The sequence below is a fragment of the Camelus ferus genome, chromosome 23, assembly GCF_009834535.1.
Source record: "Camelus ferus isolate YT-003-E chromosome 23, BCGSAC_Cfer_1.0, whole genome shotgun sequence".
Lineage (NCBI taxonomy): Eukaryota > Metazoa > Chordata > Mammalia > Artiodactyla > Camelidae > Camelus > Camelus ferus.
The window spans coordinates 28,565,243-28,588,894 of record NC_045718.1 but is presented as its reverse complement, the minus strand read 5'-3'; the positions used below and the strand labels follow the sequence as shown (position 1 = coordinate 28,588,894).

The following is a 23,652-nucleotide window of genomic DNA, read 5'->3' as shown; positions in this document are numbered from 1 at the left end:
CCTTGACATTGTCTGGTTGACTCTAGGATTTTTATGTTCAGCACTCTGGTGGAGGTTTGGTTGTGTTTTAAAAATAGATTAAAAAAAAATAGGTTAACGTCTAAATTAGGACTGTCCAAAAACACTTTCTGTTATGTTCAGTACGGTAACCACCTGGTAGTCATACGTTGTTCTTGAGCACTTGACATGTAGCTAGTGTGATTGAGGAAATTAATTTTAAAACTTTATTGGATTTTAATTAGTTTAAATGTAAACAGTATTAGCACAAGTCTAGATAAGGAAAGCAGATGCAGAGAGAAAATGCTTGTGGGGACATTCTAAGAGCTGCAGTGTTGTTGCATTTTCTTTCTCCTGGACTTGCAAAACCACAACTCTAACAGGAGCCAGAGTCTGCTGTAACGTATAGAAGGAATATATGCGGTTAGTGGGACTTCCTTCTGCCTTTTTGAATATGAAGGCCTTGGTGCCACATCTTCAGAAGTGGCCTTTGTTTAGCAGGTGGGAGCCCCGGGTGAAGTCCCCTGGTGTGCTCACAGGTCGTCAGCTTCAGCATTCCTGGGACTGCTGAACTGGCTCAAGAAGCTTTTAATTATTGCAGCATATGTTTCAGTTTTCCAGCTGGAGGAAATTTATTCCCTTCAGCCTGAAGTCAGCACAGATGGGATCTACAGCCGAGGCCTCAATACGAAAGAACTAAATTGCTAACCCTTCACAGATGCCATGATGCTGCTGACCTCAACAGCTGTGGTTGCCACAGTATGCGGAAAGCTTTTCCAATAAAAAGCAAACCATGTCCATTTATAGCCATTGTCGTGATTTGAATTTAAGGTAGGTAGAGGAAAGGTAGCATATGTTACTGGTTTTTATTTACTTAAAAACCAACAGTATTAGAACTGAAGTGTGTTGGATTTGGAGTGTCCATGTATATATTGCAGTATACATTCCCGTTTAAGTGGGTATCCAAATGTGAATAAATTTCTGTGAAAACATTAACTCTGAATCAGGATATCTGAGACGCTTCTATGCTTAGGTTGTACCACAAATGTATATATGCTTAAACATAGATATTCTTACTTCTTGAGCTCTATAAAATGGTATTGTTGCTGAATGTTGTCTTATGGGTTTTTGTGTGTGTGTGTGGTACTCAGCATTACATTTTCAAGATTCATCTGTTGTTGCATGTGGCTATAGTTCATTAAATTTTCACTGCTATCTAATATGCCATTGGATAGAATATACCACACTCTATCCATTCTGTCAGTGGACTTCTAGGTTGTTGTCTAGTTAAATGTTCTTTCAATTGATTATATTTTCTGTTGTATTATTCTTTGAAGGTAGCAAGGATAGGACATGGGTTATCTACCTCTCAGAAGGAAAGACCGGGAGGAAGAGGGGTCTGGAGTACAGCATATATTTAAAATAGGGAGAAGAGATGGGAACTAACATAAATTATTTTTTGGATACCTGGAACTGTCACATATGCCATCTCATTTAAGTCTCACAATCATCATGTGAGAACTTTTATTATCTTTAATAAGTGAAGAAATGGGCACAGGGAAAGAAAAGTAACTTTAAGATTACACAGCTAGTAAGAGATGGAGCTAAATGTTCAACCAGAGTTTTTCTGAACCAAATCCTTTATGTTCTCTATACATGGAGCAGACTGGAAGAGTCAGGATTATATGACCACAAGGGGAGACAAAGTATAAACAGAAAGAGGTTACGGTTAGGTCTGCCATTTACAACAGCAAACGTAGCACCAGGGAAATTTGAATTCAAGATAGGCAAAGTAAGGAAAACAAAAGGAACTTTATGTTCCAAGCCTGTGCACATGACTCTCTAACACAAACCATTCTGACTGTATAATATTCTGTCCTGGGCTGTGACTTTTCCAACCAGCTCTGTAGTCTTACTTGCCTAGAAATGTTCCTTCTGTCAGGTGTGAACTGAAAAATCATGTAGTCCTTGAATCATCCTTAATCAGCCACAGTCAGTTGACCTGGTTTATCAGCAGTCTGCCGTATAAGGTTTTGGGTTTTGTTGTTGTTGTTGTTGTTGTTGTTGTTGTTGTTGTTGTTGTTGTTGTTGTTTTTAATGGTGAATCTTTAAGGAGAATTAAGATAGAATTGGGTGCTCGCCCAGCAAATGAGAGAACTTCATCTTTTCAGTCTGTAACAATTTTTAATGGTTACTGTGTGGTTCATAATACAAATATATATTCAAAATTCATTTCCACAATTTTAGATTATTGACTGTGACTGCTAGCCCAGGGATCATACAGCCTGAGTGATCGTGCACCTGAGCAGAGAAAAATCTCTTTTGATCAACAGAGGCTGGAAATTGACATTGCTCTTTGCAGGTGGCTGTTGTACTTGTTCGTGTTTTATTTAGGTGTTTAGCAGTGCCATTTGAGTTTTTAATTAAAGTTATGCCTGCACTTCAGTTGTTTACGAAGCCTCACACAGATTCAGTCATCAGATCAGCTTGATGAGTATTTGCAAAGGCAAGCTTTATTGCTTCACAGGGTGGCTTCTAGCCTCTGTCTGGAATGTGAAGGGAGCATTGATTCATAAGAACATTACAAATAGCTCAATGATCACTGGAGTATATTGAGTGGGGGATGAAATGCAGAAGTCCACTGCAGATACTCTGTCTCTATTAACCTCTCTCACCCTTCCGTTTAGTTTGATGGATAGAGGGATTTGTGCCCTGAAATCACAGAGGTATCACGTGCTCAGATGTGGGATCATCTTGAAGATGGTGTTGTTAATCACTTTAGCAGACCAAGACTCAATTTAATGGGTTTTGGACAGTTTTGCTTCACATTTTATTATCGTACTTCATAAATTTGGAAAATAGGTAGTCAGCCAATCTAATCTTGAATTTACTGATTAGGATGAATAAACAGCTGTATTTTAATATTTACTATATTTTCTATTTTGATATGTTTACCCCAGATAGATGATTCCTGTGATGGCAATAAAATATTACAATTCTGTTTTTGCCATTCTGTTGGAAAAAGAAAAGATGAATGAAGGTAGTATGTTCTGTTTAGAAGGGTTATTTTATCCTAGGCTAAAATGCATTATAATAATAATTTTTTTTCAGAAAAAGACATACACTTTTATTCCATTGATAAAATATTCAGAAACATATAAAATCAAATAATATATTATTTTGGGATGAAAATGTGATAAAACTGTAAAGAAAAAGGAATTCTAAGCACAAAGTTAATGAGGAAGGTTACCGCAGATTGATGAAGGAATGGATGAGATTAGGGGAGGCATTCAAAGGCAGTGCTGCCATATTCTCCTTAAACTGGATGGTGGGACTGCAAGTTGTTAAATTGTTCTTTTTATACTGTAACTTATAAATATTACTTTCTATTTAGTAAAATTTGATATAACAGTTAAAACTTTGCCTTTGACATACATAGAGATTTCTAATTGTGTGGCTTATGATGGAAAAAACATGGCTGCCTCTGTACCAGGTTCGCTAGGGAGCAGACAACAACCATGACATTGTCTACAGAAGGCCCTGTTGAAATGCTCTTCCAGAGAAGAGGGACTGTCCTGGCCATTCTGTTTATACAGAGTATAATGCCAGCTCAGTCTGCCATAACAAAATACCATAGACTGGGTGGCTTAAATAGCAGAAATTTATTTTCTCACATTTGTAGCTTGAAGTCCAAGATTGCGGTGCCAGCACGGTTAGTTTCTGGTGAAGACTCTCTTCCTGGCTTGCGGATAGCTGCCTTCTTGCTCTGCTCAACTGGCCTTTTTTCCAGTGCATGCATGTGGAGAGAGCGTAATAATAATCTTAAAAACATTGTTACTGGGATGTTTTAAAACTTTATATGGTTATTACATACCTTAGTTTTAGAGTTTAATGTTATCAGTGTTTTCCATTTTAATGGCTTTTCCTGGTTACTTTGTTCAAAGAAAGCTTTGCTTTGAAAATGATCATTGAATTAATCTAAGGAAATATGAATCTTAAAAACCCATGATGTTCAGCCTCCCCACTTTTTAAAAGGTTAATATTGTATTCATCAAATATGAGAGTTTATAAATTTCAGATTTTGTGAAATTTATGAATTTTAAGTGTTTCTGAAAAAAAGGCCATGGCAAGAATAAAGTAATTTCTTTCCATGTAAATGTTTTTGTTTTTCAGTGTTTTCCAAAGAATACATGCTTGGATACCATGTAATTCATGGTCCCTTTTTTTCCTGCCTAATAATTAAATAAATGAAGTGCATTAGATCTTATATTATAGGGCTAGTATCACTTCCTTTGGATGTTTTCTTGTTTTGTTTTAAAAAAAAATCTTAAGTTTACTATCTCAACTGTGCTAGCCTGAAAGGGGCAAGAATTTGGAAATGGCTGTGAAACTATACTGTAACAGTATTAGAAGTCACAAAATGGCACAGTTAATGACTGATGCCAATCATGTTATTGTTAAAGTTGTCTACATACTTCAAGGACTTTTAACAAATGGATTTGTTATGCAAGTGGTTGCTGAGGTAGCTGCAAAACTTATTTATGTTCCTTGTTAAATTATTTTCCAGCTTAAGACTAAGCTTTGAGAAGGCAGATACTGTTTCTGTTTTATTCTGTGCTTATTCCTCACTGCCTATCATGTATCCCAAGTATTTTGTTTGTAAAGCTTTTCTTAAGTAGAGTTCAGCATCACTGCCTCTTTTGCACACCACAGACCTCTGTTCTAGCTTTTATCGTACCTTATTATAGTTGCTTCTGTACAGGTACATTGTTCCTATTAGACCCTGAGCATCTTGGGGCCTGGCAATAATATTTATTATTTTTGATAATGAGTAAGTCAGGGATTTAGGGCTTGTGTTAGAATAGCTCTTGTTTTCTGAGACCACAAAAGGAACCAACCATCTCACGTAGTTAAGAAGATCACAGAGCTAGTATATGATATGGACTATGTCCTAAAAATTCATAGTTCAACAGGCAGATGAGGAATTGAACCGTTTTCCAAAGAGAGCACAAATTCTAAGGATTCCTGATAATCTCTAGATCGAGACCACAGTGACACGCTTCTTACATTGTCTTAAGCCACACTTGGTAAAGAAATACTGTTGTTATCTATTCACTTGGCTAAGTACAGTTTTTATACTTGCTGAGTTTATGAAAGCAAATATCAGAACAAAGATTGCGTAACAGTTCTTTGAAAGTTACCCTGGATTAGTCCAATATGCAGAAAAATGGAATATCCATAGATGTTGATGACATTTATGCAATTCTAATTCAGAAACCCTCTGATGATCCAGATAGGGTGATAAGGAGGAGCAGGAACTCAGAGGGCTTTATGGTTTGAGGTGTAATTAGTAAGTGAGCCTGTGGCAACAACCACTTTTGAATGGTAAGTAATTTGCTGTAGGACTAGCAAATTACAGGACCACAAAAAATGGAGCCATGCTGTATCAGTAAGATATAAATATAAAAATGCCTATAAAGCCTAATTTGCAGAAGATAGTATATCTTTCTCAAATAAATACATTAAAAGCATCTCCTATTTTTATCACAATCTTGAAGTAAGGCTCACCAGTATTTTGGGGTGTGTTCCCTGTACAGGGCGAGATACCCTCACTCCCATGCAGACTCTTCATCAAGCTCTTACTTGCCTTGCACATCTTCCTTTTACCTGGCAGATGACCTCCTACATTTTACATACTTCATACTCTGAAAGTCAGGTTTTAAAAGCTACTCCACCCTCTCACATACCTGACACAGGTGTCTTGACATCTACGGGCCCTGGATGTGTGACATCCTTGCTCCTGTTCTTCAGGTGGTGCCAGAACATGGATCCAGTGATTGTGGCCCCTTCCCTGACTCATAGCAGTGGTCATCACAAAGAGGCAATGCACAAGAGTCCATTTGTGAAAATGGGGGAACTTTTCAAAGGCACACTGACAGCCAGTGATTTGGCCCTGTCTGCTTTTAGAGAACCCCTTAGGGCAATTCAGATGACTGTTTGAAAAGTCAGTTTGTCTCAGACCAAAGGGAAATGGAAAAAATATTTCCCCATAGGAATGTATGAGTGATGTTGGTATTGAGGTTGTTTATCTGGCCAATGTTGAACATTTCAGCAATGGAGCAAAATGATTTATGTCTGTACTTATACTTTGTGTATATGTATGGATTTATATTTTAATATGCCTACTTGCTTCACTTTAAACATTTATGTTTTAAGATCTATACTGTTTGATTATAGATCATTTGCTTGGGGATAATGGTAGAAACTCAGTCTTCTGGTTTGTTTTAAAATGGAGGGAGTTTGAACCCCTTTCTCGGTGTTAAGATTGGTTGTCTGAGGTGGTTTTACTGAATGGCCAAATGGTCACTCTTACATGATAAAGAGTAGCTAAATTCATGAGTTAATAACTGCTGTTTATTGTTCAAACTCTTCATAGCAGTAGGATTTAGGCTTAAGTACTTGATATTGATGGTTTCTTGTTCTGAAATATTTTGATCTCTACATCAAAAGCCTGTGATCCGGTAAACTAGCAGGAATCTAAAGGTTGGTGGAAATGGTTAAGGCTCTGCCTCTGCCAAATATTAGTTATTCTGGTGCAGTGTGTTCATACTGCAAGGCCCCCAGTTTTGGTATTCTGACATCAGAGTCTTGTCTGTAGTCAGATTTGTGTACAGTGGGGTTAAACTTTCTTTCATTGTAGGGAGGAGGTGCACGATAGGTTTCTCACAGTGTGTACTGGTCAGTACTTGCTGTTTGGATTACATTCTTCAAGGAAATGAGTACTTCCTCAGTTTTCAGTTGTGTTAGAGATCGTTAGTTTTATCAGTTACACACTTGTGTTATATGAGTCAGTTTGTCTAATGTTTTAGGTAAATACTACTAAGAGCAATCAAAAAACAAATAGCACTTGACAACTAGTCTTAACCCTCTCCCTGGAGGGTACAGGATAACAGTTATTTATTAAGATATGGCCCTAGGGAGAAATAATGTAACTGTTTAGATTTTCCTTGTTTTCTATTTCTATTAAATGAGTAAAGCTAAGAAAAACAGAATCGATATGGAGAAATGATCTTTCAGCAGCTAATGCTAGTTTTCAGTTTTTACCATAGGATGTCACCAAAGTACAGAAAGTAGTTAGAAGTAAAGTAATATTCCTTTAGATTTTTTTGTATATCATAAATTTTTTTCTTAAGCTACTTAGCTTTTTAAAAGATATTATATCAATAGAAAATGCTTATATTAAATGCTATTGTTTTGGTTTAAATATTTAGATGAAGTCTTTTTTGGAAGATGAGCTAATTACAACGTTTGTTAAGTAGGCAGGAATCCAGAGCACAGAATCAGGCTGTCTGGGTTCAAATTGTGATTCTGCCAGTTAATAACTATATCATAATGGGTGAGTTAAATTTTTTTAACTGTTAGCTTTTTAAAGATACGAAATTCACATGCTATACAATTCACCAATTTAAACTGTACAATTCAGCATTTTCCAGTATATTCTCAGAGTTGTGTAGCCATTACCAATTTTAGCACATTTTCCCAAAAGAAAATCTGTACCCATTAGCTGTCACTCCACAATCTGGTAGATCATATGGTAACTCTATGTTTAATATTTTGAGGGGCTGCCAAATTGTTTCCAAAGCAGTGCACCATTTTATATTCCTACCAGTAATGTGTGAGGATTCCAGTTTCTCCTCATCCTTGACAGCACTTGTTCATTGTCTGTCTTTTTGATTATAGCCATCCTGGTGTTTGAAGTGGTATAGCATTGTGGTTTTGATTTATACTTCCCTCCGTAATGATTAATGATGTTGAACATCTTTTCGTGTGCGTATTGGCTTTTTTCATATGCTTAATTGACTTTTGTTGTTAACCTGTCTCTAAGATGGTGGTAAAAACTAGTACCTCCTAGTGGAGTTACGAGAATTGAGAGAATTAGTACATGGAAAATGCTTAGAGCAGTGCTTGACACATAGTAAATGCGTCTTTAATGTTGGTTGTTATTACTACTTATAATAGTTTCTTCATGTTCTTAATGCCTCCAAATGACTCTGTTTTAATTTCTCTGAGGGAAATTGTGAAAAATAAACTTGATCTTCAGCTCCTGGTCCTACTAACCATGGTCTTTGCTACATATGTTGAACTGTTCATTTGTCCAGCAAGCATTTATTAAACACCTATTATGTGCCATATTTTGTGAAAAAATCTGAAAATGCAGAGGGAAAATGATGGTTCTTATTTCCAGAAAGTCTGGAGAGACGGATACCAAAATGATAATTGTGGAATAATGAGAGCTCTGATTGAGATGAGTGCAAGCAATGGTGGGAGCCTAGGGTTCAGGAGAGGCTTTTCCACAAGCTGAAACTCGAAGGGTGAATAGGAGCTTCTCATGCAGAATGTTGAGGCCAGTGTTCTGGGCAGTGCAAGGGCATGTTCAAGTGTACAGCAGTTTGAAAGCATGGAATGTTTGGGTAGGATGAGAATTACAGGACTGCTGCCCTGTGTAATGCTGAGAGGGACTGCAAGTATAGTATCAGCTGGAGAGGGGGCAGCACTGAGTAGGAAAACGCCGCTTTTACTCCTTAACCTTTAATGCTCAGAACATTCTTTCTCCCTTTCTTAACATGTCTAATTTTTCATTATGAAATGTCTTACTTTTCACTATCAAATATCTTTCTTTGTCTCTGGTAATATTCATGTCTTAAAGGCTCTTTTGTCTGGTATTAATATAGTTGCCACAGTTCTCTTATGGTTACTGTTTTGTTTTCAGCCAGTTTGTGTCTTAAATCTAGAGTATATCTTCTCTAGCCAGCATCTAGTTGGATCTTTCTGTTTTTTAATGCAGTCTGAGAATATCTGTCTTTTGATTTAAATGTGTAGTTCATTCACTTTAAGATAGTTTTTGATACAGTTGGATTTATGTCTGTTATTTTGCTGTTTGTTTTCTGTAGGTCTAATGTCTTTTTATTTGTGTATTTTTTTTTTATTGCAGTATAGTCAGTTCACAATGTTGTGTCAATTTCTAGTGTACAGCATAATGCTTCAGTCCTACATAAGCATACATAAATTCCATTTCATTTTCTTTTCCACCAAAAATTACTACAAGATACTGAATATAGTTCCCTGTGTTAGACAGTATAAACTTATTGTTTATTTTATATATATTAGTATCTGCAAATCTCGAACTCCTGGTTTATCCCTTTCCACCCCCTTCCTTCCCTAGTAACCATAAATTTGTTTTCTGTGTCTGAGTCTGTTTCTGTTTTGCGAATAAGTTCATTTGTCTTTTTTTTTTTTTTTTTTTTTTAGATTCCACATATAAGTGATATCATACGGTATTTTTCTTTCTCTTTCTGGCTTAACTTCACTTAGAATGACAATTTCCAGGTCCATCCTTGTTGCTGAAAATGGCATTATTTTATTATTAAGTTGACTTAACATACGATCCAGCAATCCCACTCCTGGGCATATATCCAGAGGGAACCTCAATTTAGAAAGATACATGCGCCCCAATGTTCATAGCAGCATTATTTACAATAGCCAAGACATGGAAACAACCTAAATGTCCATCGATAGATGGCTGGATAAAGAAGTTTTGGTATATTTATTATACAATGGAATACTACTCAGCCATAGAAAAGAATAAAATAATGCCATTTGCAGCAACATGGTTGAATCTGGAGATTGTCATTCTAAGTAAGGCAGAAAGAGAAAGATAAATACCATATGATATCACTTGTATGTAGAATCTGAAAAAGAAAAAGACACAAAGTGAACAAAAACAGAAGCAGACTCACAGACATAGAAAACAAACATAGTTGCCAGTGGGGAAAGAGGGTGGGAAGGGATAAATTGGGAGTTTGAGATTTGCAAATAGTAACTACTATATATAAAATAGATAAACAAGTTTCTTTTGTAGAGGGAACTATGTTCAATATCCTGTAGTAACCTATAATTAAAAAGAATATGAAAACAACAACAAAAAATAACCCCCAAAACAAAGGCAGACAAAAAAAAAAAAAAAAAAAGAAAATAGAGTTGATTCTTGTTATTCATCACAGACACGGAGTTAGCCAATACTGAACCATTGCCCCTAGGGAATATACAGAGTTAGTTTCTGTAAGTCTCTGGGCACATTTTAATCAACCAATCAGTACATAATCTTGTTTTATGTGTGTTTCTGTTTAAAGACACCTAATTTAATAAATATTATTGACTCGTTAACAATGAATCCATAGTCAACAGCACTATAACTCGTGCCTGAACTGAAGCTTATCTATCACACATATTTCCTGTATAATGCACATCACAGCTTTCTCGCGCTTAGGACAGTAGATAGCATTGCAGCATTATGCTAGCTGGCAATTTAAGTAGCAAAATCACTAATGAAAAGTGCAAAAATGAGAAAAGTATGGCACTGGATAGACCCTGTAAAGGATACTTCTTTGTGGTATAAAAGCTGAAACAAGAAGGCAGAGTGTCACTCTGTTGGATCTTAGCTGGGAACATGTGCACTGGGTGACGCAAATTCTTTGCTTCTCCACACACATTCACGTATGACTGCAAAAAGACTGTCGTGGGGTAACAGATAGATTTTAGTGAGTAGGCAAATTTTTCAAATAAGGAATCCATGGGTAATGAGTATCAACTGTATCCCTGCACAAGTCATTAGCCATGACTGGGTAACATGGCCTGTTCTCAGAGTAACCAGTGGTCTTGGGGCATGACATTTTTACTAGTTTAGAGCAGTCATGATTTATCCCCCTGGAGTTGGCAACCTGTACTCCCTGAAATCAGGAGCTCTCTGCTATTTGAAGAAATCTCAGTTCTCTTGGCAAGAGTGGTTGTTGGGTGAGCAACGGACAGTGCCTGCCATATGCTTAATCCAGTGCTTAGCATTTGGAAGGGGCCCAGTATATTTTTGTTGAAGAGTGAATTGGTGAATGAATGACAGGGTCATTTTTGGAAACAGACTTTGATTTCTCTCATATGACAAAGATTTTTCCATTTGCATCTGAAGTTATGTAAAGAAGTGGTGTTTTGACTGGCTTACTCCAAATCAAAGTAAAAGTTAATGTAAAAGAATAAAGAAATTTTACTTTATGTGGATTAACTTCAAGTTAAATAAGTTGGAGAAAACAATAAAAAATGAAGAATCAGATGAGGTTGAAATTTGTATCTAGAAAGAGGCTGAGTAACCCAAGTTTCATGTGGTAGAACTTTTTCTTTTCATATTATTCCTTTTCTGAAATGGTTGCTTTTAATATTTCGGAAGATACTAAATCTAGAAATATTTTTTAAAATACAGTATTATGATACAGATTTCATTATTTTTCATTATCAGGTTTCATATGTTATCAGGGAATAAAAAGATATTTTAATTTTTAACACCCCCATTTTTTGCAAATGTCAATTAAAAACTCAATAAAGTATAATTTCACTTAAATTTTGTTTAAATAAAGAATGTATTTGTGTTTACTGTTCCAAACATTGGAATAAATTGTAATGCAAGTTGATTTTTCTGTCTCTTTCTGTGTCCCTTAGACCGAAAGCAATTTAAAGTTATTAAATAATACATATTACATTTTCATTAAAATTTATGTTTATTTGATTATGAAAGTAAAATAATATTATTATATAAAATTGGAAAAGAGAAAGAAGAAATCACCCCAATCTGTATCACTCAAAGACAAATTTTAACAATTTGGTCTTTTTCAGTTTTTTCCCCACACATTACAAAAAATTTTACAAAGTATATGTAATACGAAAAATCAGTTCAGCATTCTAGGTAGCCTTTGTTATTATTACTCTTGTTGTTATTATAGATTTGAATGACTTACAACTTAGGGACAGAGAAGTATATTTATTACCGTCAGTTGCAGAGTAACCAATTGAGCAGCCAGAATTACGGTGTGGTTCTCCTAGAGGTTTTTCTGCTCCGTGTACCTTCTCTATTCCATACCTGTCTGTATACTGAGCCTGAGTCCAGATTTCAGGGCAAATGAATTGTCTTCTTGTACATTTCTAACTTCATTTTGATGCATTGTCATAGCTTCTATCATTTCTCCCTTGGGCCCCCCACCCTTTTTTTTTTTGAGTTATAATCAGTTTACAATGTTGTGTCAATTTCTGGTGTACAGCACAATTTTTCAGTCATACATGAATATATGTAGATTAATTTTCATATTATTCCCTTGGCCTTTTAAATGTTCATCACTCTGATTGTTTTCTCCCCTTTCTGTGCCTGCTCTATGCAGAATTTCTATTCCCAGACATTTCAGCTAAGTGTTAAGAGAAAAATAATATTATCCGATTAAAAGTAATTCATACTGATTTGCAAATGACTTGTAGTCATAAGTGTTTTTGGGTGATGTGTACATTTTATCACAAGATATCAAACACAGATGGATGTTTGATAAGTAGAATGTGAGGGTAATATTTTGGGGCCAGGAGAGAGCCTTTTATCGGCAATAGGACCTGCTTGCTGTAGGAGGACCACGGGGGGCATAAAAACGCTTGCACAACCGCTGTTAATGCGCATTCAGTGGCTATCAGGTGATGATCATTCTGTTTATAAAATCATTAAGAATGTATAATTATAATGCATTGGCAGGTGAGAGATTTTAGTCTACGTCTCTGAAGGGACTCGTCTTTTAAGACTTCTTTACTTTGGGACTAGGTCAGCCCAGTGTTTCTTTATAAACTTAAGACTCCATTTTATTCTCCAAAATTGAGAATGAGTTATTCATAATTTCATTATTGCTTAGTTCCAAGAGGACTTGAGGAAATTTGTAATTAAATGTTAAAAGTAATATACTTAATTATAAAATAGAGGAGCAAAATTTTAAAGCAGCCAGAAGGAGAAAATGGCTTCTGGGCCTCCGAAAGGAACAGATTAATAAAATTAGATAGTGAGTTTGACTTTTGTATTTCTCAATTTTAAAGCTAAAATGGAAACATGGTGCTGATAAGTTTTCATTTTCTAACTAGAGGTAGCATGATAGATAATTCATTCATAGTGGTAAAGTATGCCCTGGATTTGAAAGGTGAGCAGCTTTTGCCATTTTGAAGGCTTAAGTCATAGTATATTAATGAAAATGTTGACCAAATTTTCTTGTATCTTCTTTGAAATTTGACCCATAGTACTTTTATTTTTACCCATGTGCTGTGATATTTGTAATAGCAATCCTTACCTATTTAAAGGGTATCTGATTTCAGTCTTCGGGCAAAATCAGGTTTTTTCCTTCTTCACTTAAAACTTTTTTTGGATTTCAAGAAGACTTAGGGAAATTGAATACATCTCTTAGACTTATCAGAGTTGTATTATGAGATTTGGCTAAAGAGTTTTCCTATTTAGAAACATAGATGTTGTCGCTAGAACAAATCCCTCTTGAGAAATTCATTTTGGTCACAGCTTTCAGTCTACTTATGTGTGCTCAGCCTAAAAAACACCTTCAAGTCACCAGTTTTCAATTAGTAGCTATTAGAGTGACCTATGGAGCACAATACCCAATCTTGTAGAGAAACATCATACAATGAGGAGAATTTAAATCTGTACTCTTGTAAAAAGGTTAATTTTCTCTTTAACTTGTAGTAGACATTACATAAAGCAAACAGAATATTAGGAGTTGTAATTGCCTTTTAGTATTATTGAAGATGTTAACAGCCTTCTCTGATTTTAATTTCCACAAATGAAACTTTCATAAAACGTTTTTAGCTTTTTGAATCAGACCACTTTGAAGTTAATCATTCTGATCAAATTAAAAATAGTAATACAAACTTGAGTTTGAGATTGAGCAGTGAAATACTTATGATGCTAGTGAAAATTTGAAGTTAGAGCCATAATATGGGTACATGTGGTTTTCAGAAAATGGTATCCTAGTGAATTGTCTGTGTGCTTGCAAGGAGATGACCAGATTTTCAGCACATGTGGATTTTGCTTTTTTAGCAACCATTGAAGAGTGATGGGATTTACTGATGTGGCATAGAAATAGGCAGTTATCTTGTGCACTTTGAAAATATACTCAACAGGCTTAGTTTTAACTGTATGCTAGATGCTTTGTTAGCAGACACTTTCTATGGATTATCTCATGTAGTCTACCCAGCAGTCTTAGGAATAGTCATTTATTCTCACTTTACAGAAGAGGAAACTGAGACTAAGAGAGGTCACAAGGTTACACTGCTAGTAGGGAGTGGGCTTGGTGTCTCAGTCCTTTCCGGCTGCTGTAACAAAATGTCACTGACTGTACCTTATAAACAATTGAAGTTTATTTCTCACAGTGCTGGAAACTGGAAAGTCCAAGGTCAAGGGCCAGCCTGGTCACATCCTGGTACAGCCACTCTTCTAAGTTCATAGCTAGCACCTTCTCTCTTTGTCCTCACGTGGTAGAAAGGGTGCAGGATCTCTGTGGGGTCTCTGTTATGAAAACACTAATCTGTTTCATGAAGGGTCAGCCCTCATGACCCATGCACCTCCCAAAGGTCCCACTTCTTAATATTCTTTGGGGGTTGGGATTCCAACTTAAGAATTTGGGGGGGGGCACAAACATTTAGACAATAGCACTTGGACTACAGATGTGGAGCTCTAAACTGCTAAAATGTTTTCCTTCCTAAGAATGAGATCTTCCTTTTCCTGTATAACAGCCTACCATCTTCTCCTCATTCATTCTTTCTCTCTCAGAAAATGACTTTTCCTTCGTCCAAACTAGGGTCCTATAGTCTGTGCCACTTTTTAAAACACAATTTTGTTTTGTAGCTCTTTCTGCAGGTGGTACGTCTTGATCTGCCCTCCCTTATCATGAACTCCTAGAAGCAGTGACTGTAATGCTGTCCCCACACCCATCCACCCAGGACCTCACACCTTACACGGTGGCCAGTCACCGAACACTTGTTGAATTTACAGCTGGAGTTTGTGTTCCATCGGGTAGCAAAGTCTCCACTAGGACAATAGCTTTACTTTAGGAGACCAAGGACAGTGAGGAAGGAAGTATGTGTGTAAGATGGACTTAGTCTTGTGACTAACTGACTTGGCTCAAATACTTAGCCATGCTTTTCTCTAGGTGCTCATGTGGGTTTAAATCGCTTGTGTTTCTCCCAGGAAGGTGTGCTGCTTGTGAATCACAGATTCACTTTCCCTGAAATATTAATTGTTAAATGTTCTTGTTTTGTATTTTAAATGTTAGAAATATGAAATAAGATGATACGAACACAGAAAAATGAATCCAAACCAGTTCTTTCTGTTTTCCTGTGTTATGAATCTGTATTATTTTCATCACATCAGCCGCTTTGTGTTAAAAACCATTTGATAGTTAGGTAGATGGTGCATATGAATCTCTTTAATTTTTAAAAAGGCCTTTGGGCCCAAACCAACCCAATTACCATCTCCAAACAAAAGTGGAGGATCTCTTTACCGTATTATTATGAATATTTATGCCTAAAGGAGTTCTTTATGCTTAGCACTTTCCGGTATATTTTATTGGATCAGAGTAAAAGTGATTGCAGTATCCTTGAATAGAATAACATGATTTTATTTGGGATAATCTCTTTTTCATGGTGTAGAATTTCATTTGCTTCAGAAATTTCTGGGGGAAAAGAGCCAAGTACTTGGTTACGCGGCATTAACATTTCTAATGAATCAGGATTCTGAAATTTCAGAGATATTTACAAACATAAAAAATTTGGTAAAGAAATATTTCTGTGATATTTTTGTTTTCAGAATTGTATTTGGACTTCTTTCACTTAGGTATTTTGGCTTTCTCCACTTAAAAAAATGGAGGTCTTTATTCTTAAGAGCTTGGTCATCATGAAGTTCAGTATTTCTTATATTCCATAGAGCATCTTGTGTCTTAATTATGTATAGGAATTCTATTCAGAGGATCTTTCTTAAAACGTGACTCAAGGCCTGGGGCACTAAATCAGACATCCTTTAAGTCAGCACTCTCTCTTGAGCAACTGTGAGTGATACAGGCTTTACCCAGTGTGCTCTGGTCTTTTCCTCAGCTCAGATTTCTTTCCCAAAGAGATCAGCCATGAACTAAATTTCCACAGTGATTAGCCACAATTAAAGTTTGGTCCTTGAGATACTCAGTGCAAAAGATCACTGGGCAGGGATCTTCACCTTGAATGAGGAGGCTCAGAAAGACGCACACTGGGCTCTGGGGTGGTTTCTGGTTGGACAGTCCATGCTCCATCCAGATGAGCTTGCTTCAGCCGGTAGGAGGGTCCCCTGGAGTCTGAGCCTTTGCCTGTGTCTAATTGGTCAGCGGTGAGCCAGTTACGTTCCATTGTGAGGATGGCCGTTGAAGAAGATTCAACTACTAGACACACTGGGAGGGTTCTAGGAGATCAAGGCATGCTACCAGGAAAGAACCCTGTATGATAAGTATATTACTATGAATGTGTTGTAGATGCATTTGTTTTTCTCTGCTGGAAGTTTAACATGGATTCTGTAGGTGCCAGGGTTGGAGGAAATTTGGGAGTTGGTAAAATTTGTTCATTTTCTGTATCTTTCCAGGAAACTTCTTTCCCTCTACCTGGGAACTGGGCGAATTATTTTAGGGCAGCCTCTAAATGGTAGGATACTTTTCCCCTCTGATAACCAAGAAGGACAGAGAGATGTTCCCTTAAGTAGTACTCCAGTTGTTGGGCTTTGAGGGAGCCAATTAATCCCCTTTCCTCTTTGAGTTCTTAGAGAAGGTGGTTTCCCCTGTATATACAGTTGATCCTTGAACACAGGTTTCGACTATGCAGGTCCATTGACTCACAGATTTTTTTTTTTTCTCACCAAGTATATACTGTAATACTGCATGATCTGGGTTTGGTTGACTCCGTGGATGCAGAACCTTGGATGTGTTGGGCCAATCGTAAAGTTATACATGAATTTTCAACTGCGTGGAGTGCTAGCCCCGACAAGCCCCACATTGTTCAAGGGCCAGGTGTACAACTTTTTAATTTGTGTGCCAGAAGAACAATTAATTCTGCTTCATTTTTATTTCCTTTCCACACTTCAGTTGCCTGGGCTATTGGAGAAACTCATTATGGCTCAACTTTTACTTGGAAGAGAGGACTTAAATTGTTATGCTTCATGAACCACTGTATCTGGGGCACTGAGCAACCTGAGAATTTTCTCTGATTTGATATTGTGTTCAATAACATATCTGAGTTTATATGATAAGGGATTCATTTTTGCTTTTTTGGGTGTGGGCCTAAAGCTCCCATTTATTTTAGTATACAGTGATTTTAATATCTTATGTAATTTGGAGGTAGAATACTATTATTTATCTCTTAAGTGGAGGGGAAAAAAAAGAGGTAAAAATTAATTACTTTTCTGTTACTGATATATTCCTCACCCATTTCTTTAGATTCCTTTTTATTCAGAAAATCTAGCTTTGGATGGACTCTTGAGATAATCACTTTGCAAACAGGATGTTTGTGCAGTCTGTGACAATTTTGTATGCCCCACTTCTCTACTCCTCTGAGGTTGCCTTATAATATGCACAACTTTTGTCATCTTCAAGTTTAGTTTACATTTGTTGGTTATACAAGAAAAGCAGAACCAAGTAATTGTGGAATTAGAAGGAAAGTTATGTAGCTCAAGTTACTTTGCAGTGCTGGAATTACCTTTACATCATGTCTGTAAATGTACCTACCAGATTCTCCTGACCATGTCAGATGACTGGGAACTCTACTTCTCAGGGCACTTCATTCGATTTTTGAACAGTTATTGTTGCCACAGAAATCTTCTTTATCTTTAGACAAAATCTACCCCTTTCTAACTTCCATTCAGTATGTCTTGTTTTAGCCTCTGGAGGTACCTAAGATAAGTGGTTCTTTTTCTTGAGGGCTACTGATTAATTCTGTTTTTTATTTGACATGTATATTTCTGATTTTTTTTAAAAAGAAAAATGTGGGTTTCTTTCAATTGGAAATGATGTGTTGATTTTTTTTTTTTTTGAGAGAAAAAAAAAGAATGTTTTATGAACTGTCTGGAGGCTCTGTTTCTAGTATTTATTTTCCTCTCCTGCTGCTGCCCAGGTTTTTTCTCTGCAGGGAAACCTTACCAGGATGCTGTTACTCTGAGCCTTACCCAAAACAGAAAAGCAGTAACTCTTCAAAGGCTTAGTGGTTCTTCTAATCAAACACACACTTTTCTCTTGGATTCAGTTGACTTTTTTTTTTTTTTTTTTTGAAACTTAAGAACTTAAATTTGTTTGTTTAGTTATTTGAGATGTAAAAATAACCACAAACATTTAAATAACTCATGTTAAGGAATTTTTTTTCACACGTCACATGGCAACTAAATTATCCAAGTACTTTGAATAATCTTGCTATTTACTTTGCTGAAATTCTGTATTAAAATTCATTAAAGCCGGTGGTTGAGAGCTGTGGGAGGGAGAAGACCAAGTTTTAATTCTTGCTACCATGTTCATTGCTAATCTCCTTGAGTTTCTTGACTCTCCTCATTATTTTCTAAAATCGAGATGAAACACTGTATACTTGGGAGTCTTTGTTTGCAAGCAACAGAAATAGCCTATGAATAATTTGGACAAGAGAAAGGGAAATGAGGGAAAATCTGAGGAGCCAAGTCTAAGGAAAGCAGGATCCCTGGGAGCCCCAGGGACCTCATCCTCAGGAGGGTTCCTGCAGAAAGCATCCTCTCCCATTTGTGGCTGCAGTTCTCAGGTTGGCTTGACATGCTTTCTGCTGGGAATCTTTGGCAGTTTGGGGCTACTTCTGTTTTCAGGTCCATTGGAAGCCCAGTTGTCGTCTTTGCTTTCTCCCACAAATATACTGATTTAATTTAAGTCTTGGAGCTGTTAAGTGTTGTTGTTTTTTTTTTCCTGCTAATATTTTTGGGTTTGTTGTAGATATTTTCCATGGTAGGGAGTGATGGTTAGGTCTTCCTGTTGCCTACTTGCTCTGTCATTTTTTTCTGAGGAGAATTAAGGAGATTACAAATAATACCACTCTGGTCACTTCCTCATAATTCTCTCTTGTTTGTTTTTAAATTTTACTGAATCGTGAATTACATTCCAGTTTATTGCTAATATTACTTACTTGTGAACTTTCTCTTTTTTTCCTTAATCTTGCAAGGAGTTTGTTGATATAATTTGTCTTTGTAGCTTTGTCTGTCCTCTGTATTTTACCTTTGTGTTCTATTTCATTTTGTATATTTGTCTTACTGTTAAAATCTCTCACCTTATGCTTCCTTGGTTTTCTATTATTTTAAAATTTAAATTCTTATTTTGGATGTTTAGTTAATTTATTTTCAGTTTTTCTTCTTTCAGCACAAATATTTAAAGCTCTAAATGTTCCTTTAAGTATTACTTTAGCTTTATCTCACACTTTTTTAAAAATTTAATCTATTTTCTAATTTTCATGACAGTTCTTCTTTGATCCTTGAATTATGTAGAAGTGAGCTTTTATATTTCCATTCATATAAGGTTTTACTGGGTTTCTTTTTGTTACTGATTTCTAATCTATTTCCTTTATGGTTAGAGAAAATGATTTATATAATATTGATTCTTTGGGATCTCTGAGACCTGTTCTGTAGCCTAGTATGTGGGCATGATTTGTAAATGGCCAGTGGGTGCTTGAAAGGAAGACACAGTCGTGTGGAAGGTGCATGAGTCTGTGTATTGCATGATATCAAGTAAATTACAGAGCTCCTTATTTTTTATCTGTTTGATCTATGAATTCCTGAAATGGACTTTTTATAATGATAACTAACACTTATCTGGTACTTACTATATTCCAGGCACTGTTTTAAAAGCATTACTTGTATTAATTTATTGTGTATTGATTTTTGTGTTTATTAGATCTGTTACTTGTACTTTATATATTTTGAGACTGGGTACATTTGTTACTTGATACATAACACCTGGTGATTGGAGTCTTTTATCTCTGTGTATTGATCTTCTACATCTCTAGTACATTTTTAACCTTAAAGTCTTTTTTTCCCTGATATTGATATAGTTGCAAGGCTTTTTCTATTAATATTTACTTAATAATTAATACTAATGTTAATATTTGCCTGGCATATCCTTTTCATCCCTCCTTTGTATTTCCTTGTATATGAAGTGTGTCTCATAAATAGTCTGTGAGTGGATTTGTTTTTGCCCAGTTTTATACAGTAGGATAGTGTAGTGTGATGGTTAGAAGCAAGAACTTTAGGGCTAGATTGCTTGGGTTTGGGTTGTCTTGTTGTCTGGGCAGCTATAGTTCTGCACTTGGGGGTGGGTGCTGCTTTCACTTTGCTTTATGTAGACTTTTAACCTCTCCCCGTGTTTTATGCTTTGTATTTTACTCCTGCTCTTCTATGGGTGAGGTACCTGGTGTATTCAAGTTCTGATTCTTTATAGGACTCTACTCTTAGGCTTTCAGTGTCATCTGCCACATGCACTTGGAAGTATGTTTCCTTAGTCGGTTTACAATACTCCATCTACATTTTATCTCTTGAAATGTACAGACGTATCTCTAAAATGGGCATAATGCGGGGAGGGTATAGCCCAAGTGGTAGAGCGCATGTATAGCATACGCAAGATTCTGGGTTCAAACCCCATAACCCTCTCTAAAAATAAATACATAAGAAAACCTAATTACCTCTCCCCCAAAAAATACTTTAAAAAATAAATAAATAAAATGGGCATAATGAAACTGCTTACTTATAGGACTATTAGAAGTTAAGTGTGAGTCAGTAGTTGCAAATGACTTTGAATAGTACCTGGCACATGAGAAGTGCTTAGAAAGATTTGTTCTTGTTTTGTCATTTATGTTAAGATTATAGTTTGACTTTTAATGTTCTTGGTGACCTTGAAAATATCCATAGTCCTGCTGTTATTTGTCACTATGAATTTCATCATCAAAGTTATTGTTTTTATTTTATAATTCAAGTTTTTCTTCATTTCAACTTCTTTCTTCCTCAGGTGATTTGGGGGAACATACAGAACTTTGGTGTATCTCAATTTATACCTCAATTTTCAACTCATGTTGAAAGTAGTATTTAATGGAAATTAAAAATTATTTCCCAGAAGGAGTCTGTTATAATTAAACTATATGATAAATTTAAACTTACAACATTTTTATATTTGAAGGGCATAGGGTACTTTAATTTTAATTAGTTGATGGACTGGATTCTGAATTTCGTATAGAGAAATCAAAAAATTTTTTGCCTAAGTGAGAATCTCTGTATTTTCATTAAATATATGTTAAAAAGAATGATTGGTGGTGATTGTTGAACAACAATGTGAATGTACTTAATGCCACTGAACTAATCACTTAAAAATGATTAAAGTGGTAAAGTTTATGTTACGTGTATTTTACCATAATTTAAAAAAAGGAACACTAGTTATTATGCACATGTCTCTCATGGAAGGTGAAAGAAGGTGTTCATCACTGTGAAAATCTAAATCTAATGGACTGTACAGATGGAGGGAGCAGAACATATGGGTGTCCATATGTTGATTTATGTTTTCTTTCTTCAGCCATATCTGATTCTCACTCATTTCCTAATGTGAACTTTGTTTTTTAACAGGAAGGAAAAGCTGATGCGATGCTCTCAATGCCGAGTCGCCAAGTACTGCAGTGCTAAGTGTCAGGTAAGAGTGTTCTGCCGTACACAAGTAACACCTTCCAGTTCTCTGCTCTTATTTGTTCTCCATCATGATTGTTGGCCTATTTCTGCTTCTTCATAATCTTTAATTTATTTTAACTTACTTTCCTTTGATGTACAAATAATATACGTGCATGGTAAAAAATACATATATGTAATAATGTATCAACTCTGTAATATGTACACCACTGAAGAAAAGTTACATGTTTACTCCTCTTCATCTTCTTGTCCTCTTGACTTCAATCCTATTTTCCAGAAATAGTCACTGTTAATTTTCTCATGTATCTTTGCAGCATTTGTGTGTGTGTGTGTGTGTGTGTGTGTATGCAAACACATTCATACGTCTTTATACTTTGTTTTAAGAAACAGGTATAGGTTATTCTAACACAAAGTCTTGTATACCTTGACTTCCTTATTCATTTAATAATCTATCCAGAAGAACTTTTTTTTTTATCATCTTGTTATTCTATTATATGAATACACCACAATCATAATTTCCCCACTAGTGAATGCATAATTTTTTCCCCAGTACTTGGTATTGCCAGTAATGTACCAAGCATCTTTTCATGCACATTTTTGCACATTTGTGCAAATTAATTGTGGGATAAACTCTTCCCCATTTTATCGGTTAGTAAAGTGATATATGCATTTTGAATTTTTAAAGATAATGCCCAATTGCCTTCCAAGAGCTTGAGTTAATTTACAACAACTGACAGTCTGTGAGAGTACTGCTGTTAACATCTTTAAAACTCTTTAAAGGATGTATAATTAACATTCAACATGACCTTTTCTTCTAACCTTATGATTAATCATTTAATAAGAAATATATTTATACTCTAATGAATTGTGTCATAATAAAAAGTCTAATTGGAAGTTTTGTGTCTGTGTCACTTGCCACCCACCCTCCACCCATCCTTTTTGCGTGTGTACATGCACACATGTGCAAACGCACGCACACACAAGCCAGCATTCCTCTTTTCCTTCTTTTAAATCTAGGCCCTGCTTATCTGAAGGATTTTCTGCTGTCTTACTTTCTCCCTTGAAAGTAATTTCTTCAGACTACAAATAGAGTGAGTGATCTAAATGAAAAAGAAACCAAAAGATAAAAAATCAAAGGACCCAAGTTCTAATGACAGTTCTGCCATTAGCTGGTTAAATTGTCCCAGAGAAAGCACTTAAACTCTCTCCGCTTCAGTGTCGTGGTCTGTACTAATAAGAACTCAAATTTTTTAGATATCTACTGTATGCCAAGCACTATTGTTTACTCTCTTTCTTTCTTTCCTTTTTTTATTGAAGTATAGTCAGTTACAATGTGTCAGTTGATTAGGTACTAGTATTTTTCTTACTTTACTAACTAGGAAACTGAGGTATGGAGTGGCTAGCCACCTGCCAGACATCCTTTCCCTCGTAGGCTCTGCAGTTTGGGAAATGAACCCAGATAGTCAGAATCCAAGCTTTTAATTTCTCTTTTAACCCTAAATTTCATTCTTGCTCTAACATTCTGATGAGGTGGATTTTTCCATTTTATTGTATTCTTTTCCCTGCCTTTTGTTTTATTTTCTTTTAATAAGGATACACTCTATCCCCAAGGAACGTAAAACAAAAGATACAATAGTAGAAGGTTCAAAATAACACTCTCCTAATAAAAATAGGGATGGGGAAAATGATTGAGTGATTTTTACCTTATCTTGTAAACCAAAAATTCTGTCGAAGTTAGATAGATACCAGATTTATGTAAGATCATAGTAATAATAACAAGGTAAAAAATGAAAACAAACCTGTGCCTTTTCTGCAAGATAAAGTCTAGAAAGACTGTTTTATGGTGATGTTTTAGGTGTTTTGTTCATGTGAAACTTAGCTACGTGTTTCAGGAATCTTCAGGTTAAGAAGACTACGTGTGGAACCAAGCGAATTATCTTATTACTTGACACAGATTTTCTAGATGAGCTTCCTTTCTATTCTCAATGACCTAAACATCTATTTTTTCTTGTTTTTGTGGACATTTTCCCCCAATGTTCCTTCCTCCTTTTGTAGTACACTCAAGG

At 35.8% G+C, this 23,652-nt stretch overlaps 1 protein-coding gene across 4 annotated transcripts in view; it reads left to right on the top strand.

Annotated features, from left to right (window-relative positions):
- SMYD3 (SET and MYND domain containing 3) overlaps nt 1–23,652 on the top strand; it is a 557,874-nt gene that overhangs the window by 81,324 nt on the left and 452,898 nt on the right. For 2 of the 4 annotated variants that reach the window (XM_032466566.1, XM_032466567.1), the window contains one exon: nt 21,530–21,599. In XM_032466566.1, the coding sequence (XP_032322457.1) occupies nt 21,530–21,599 (70 nt within the window). The remainder of the gene's footprint in view (nt 1–21,529; nt 21,600–23,652) is intronic. The other 2 variants (XM_006188107.2, XM_014562147.2) reach the window with 1 other exon arrangement.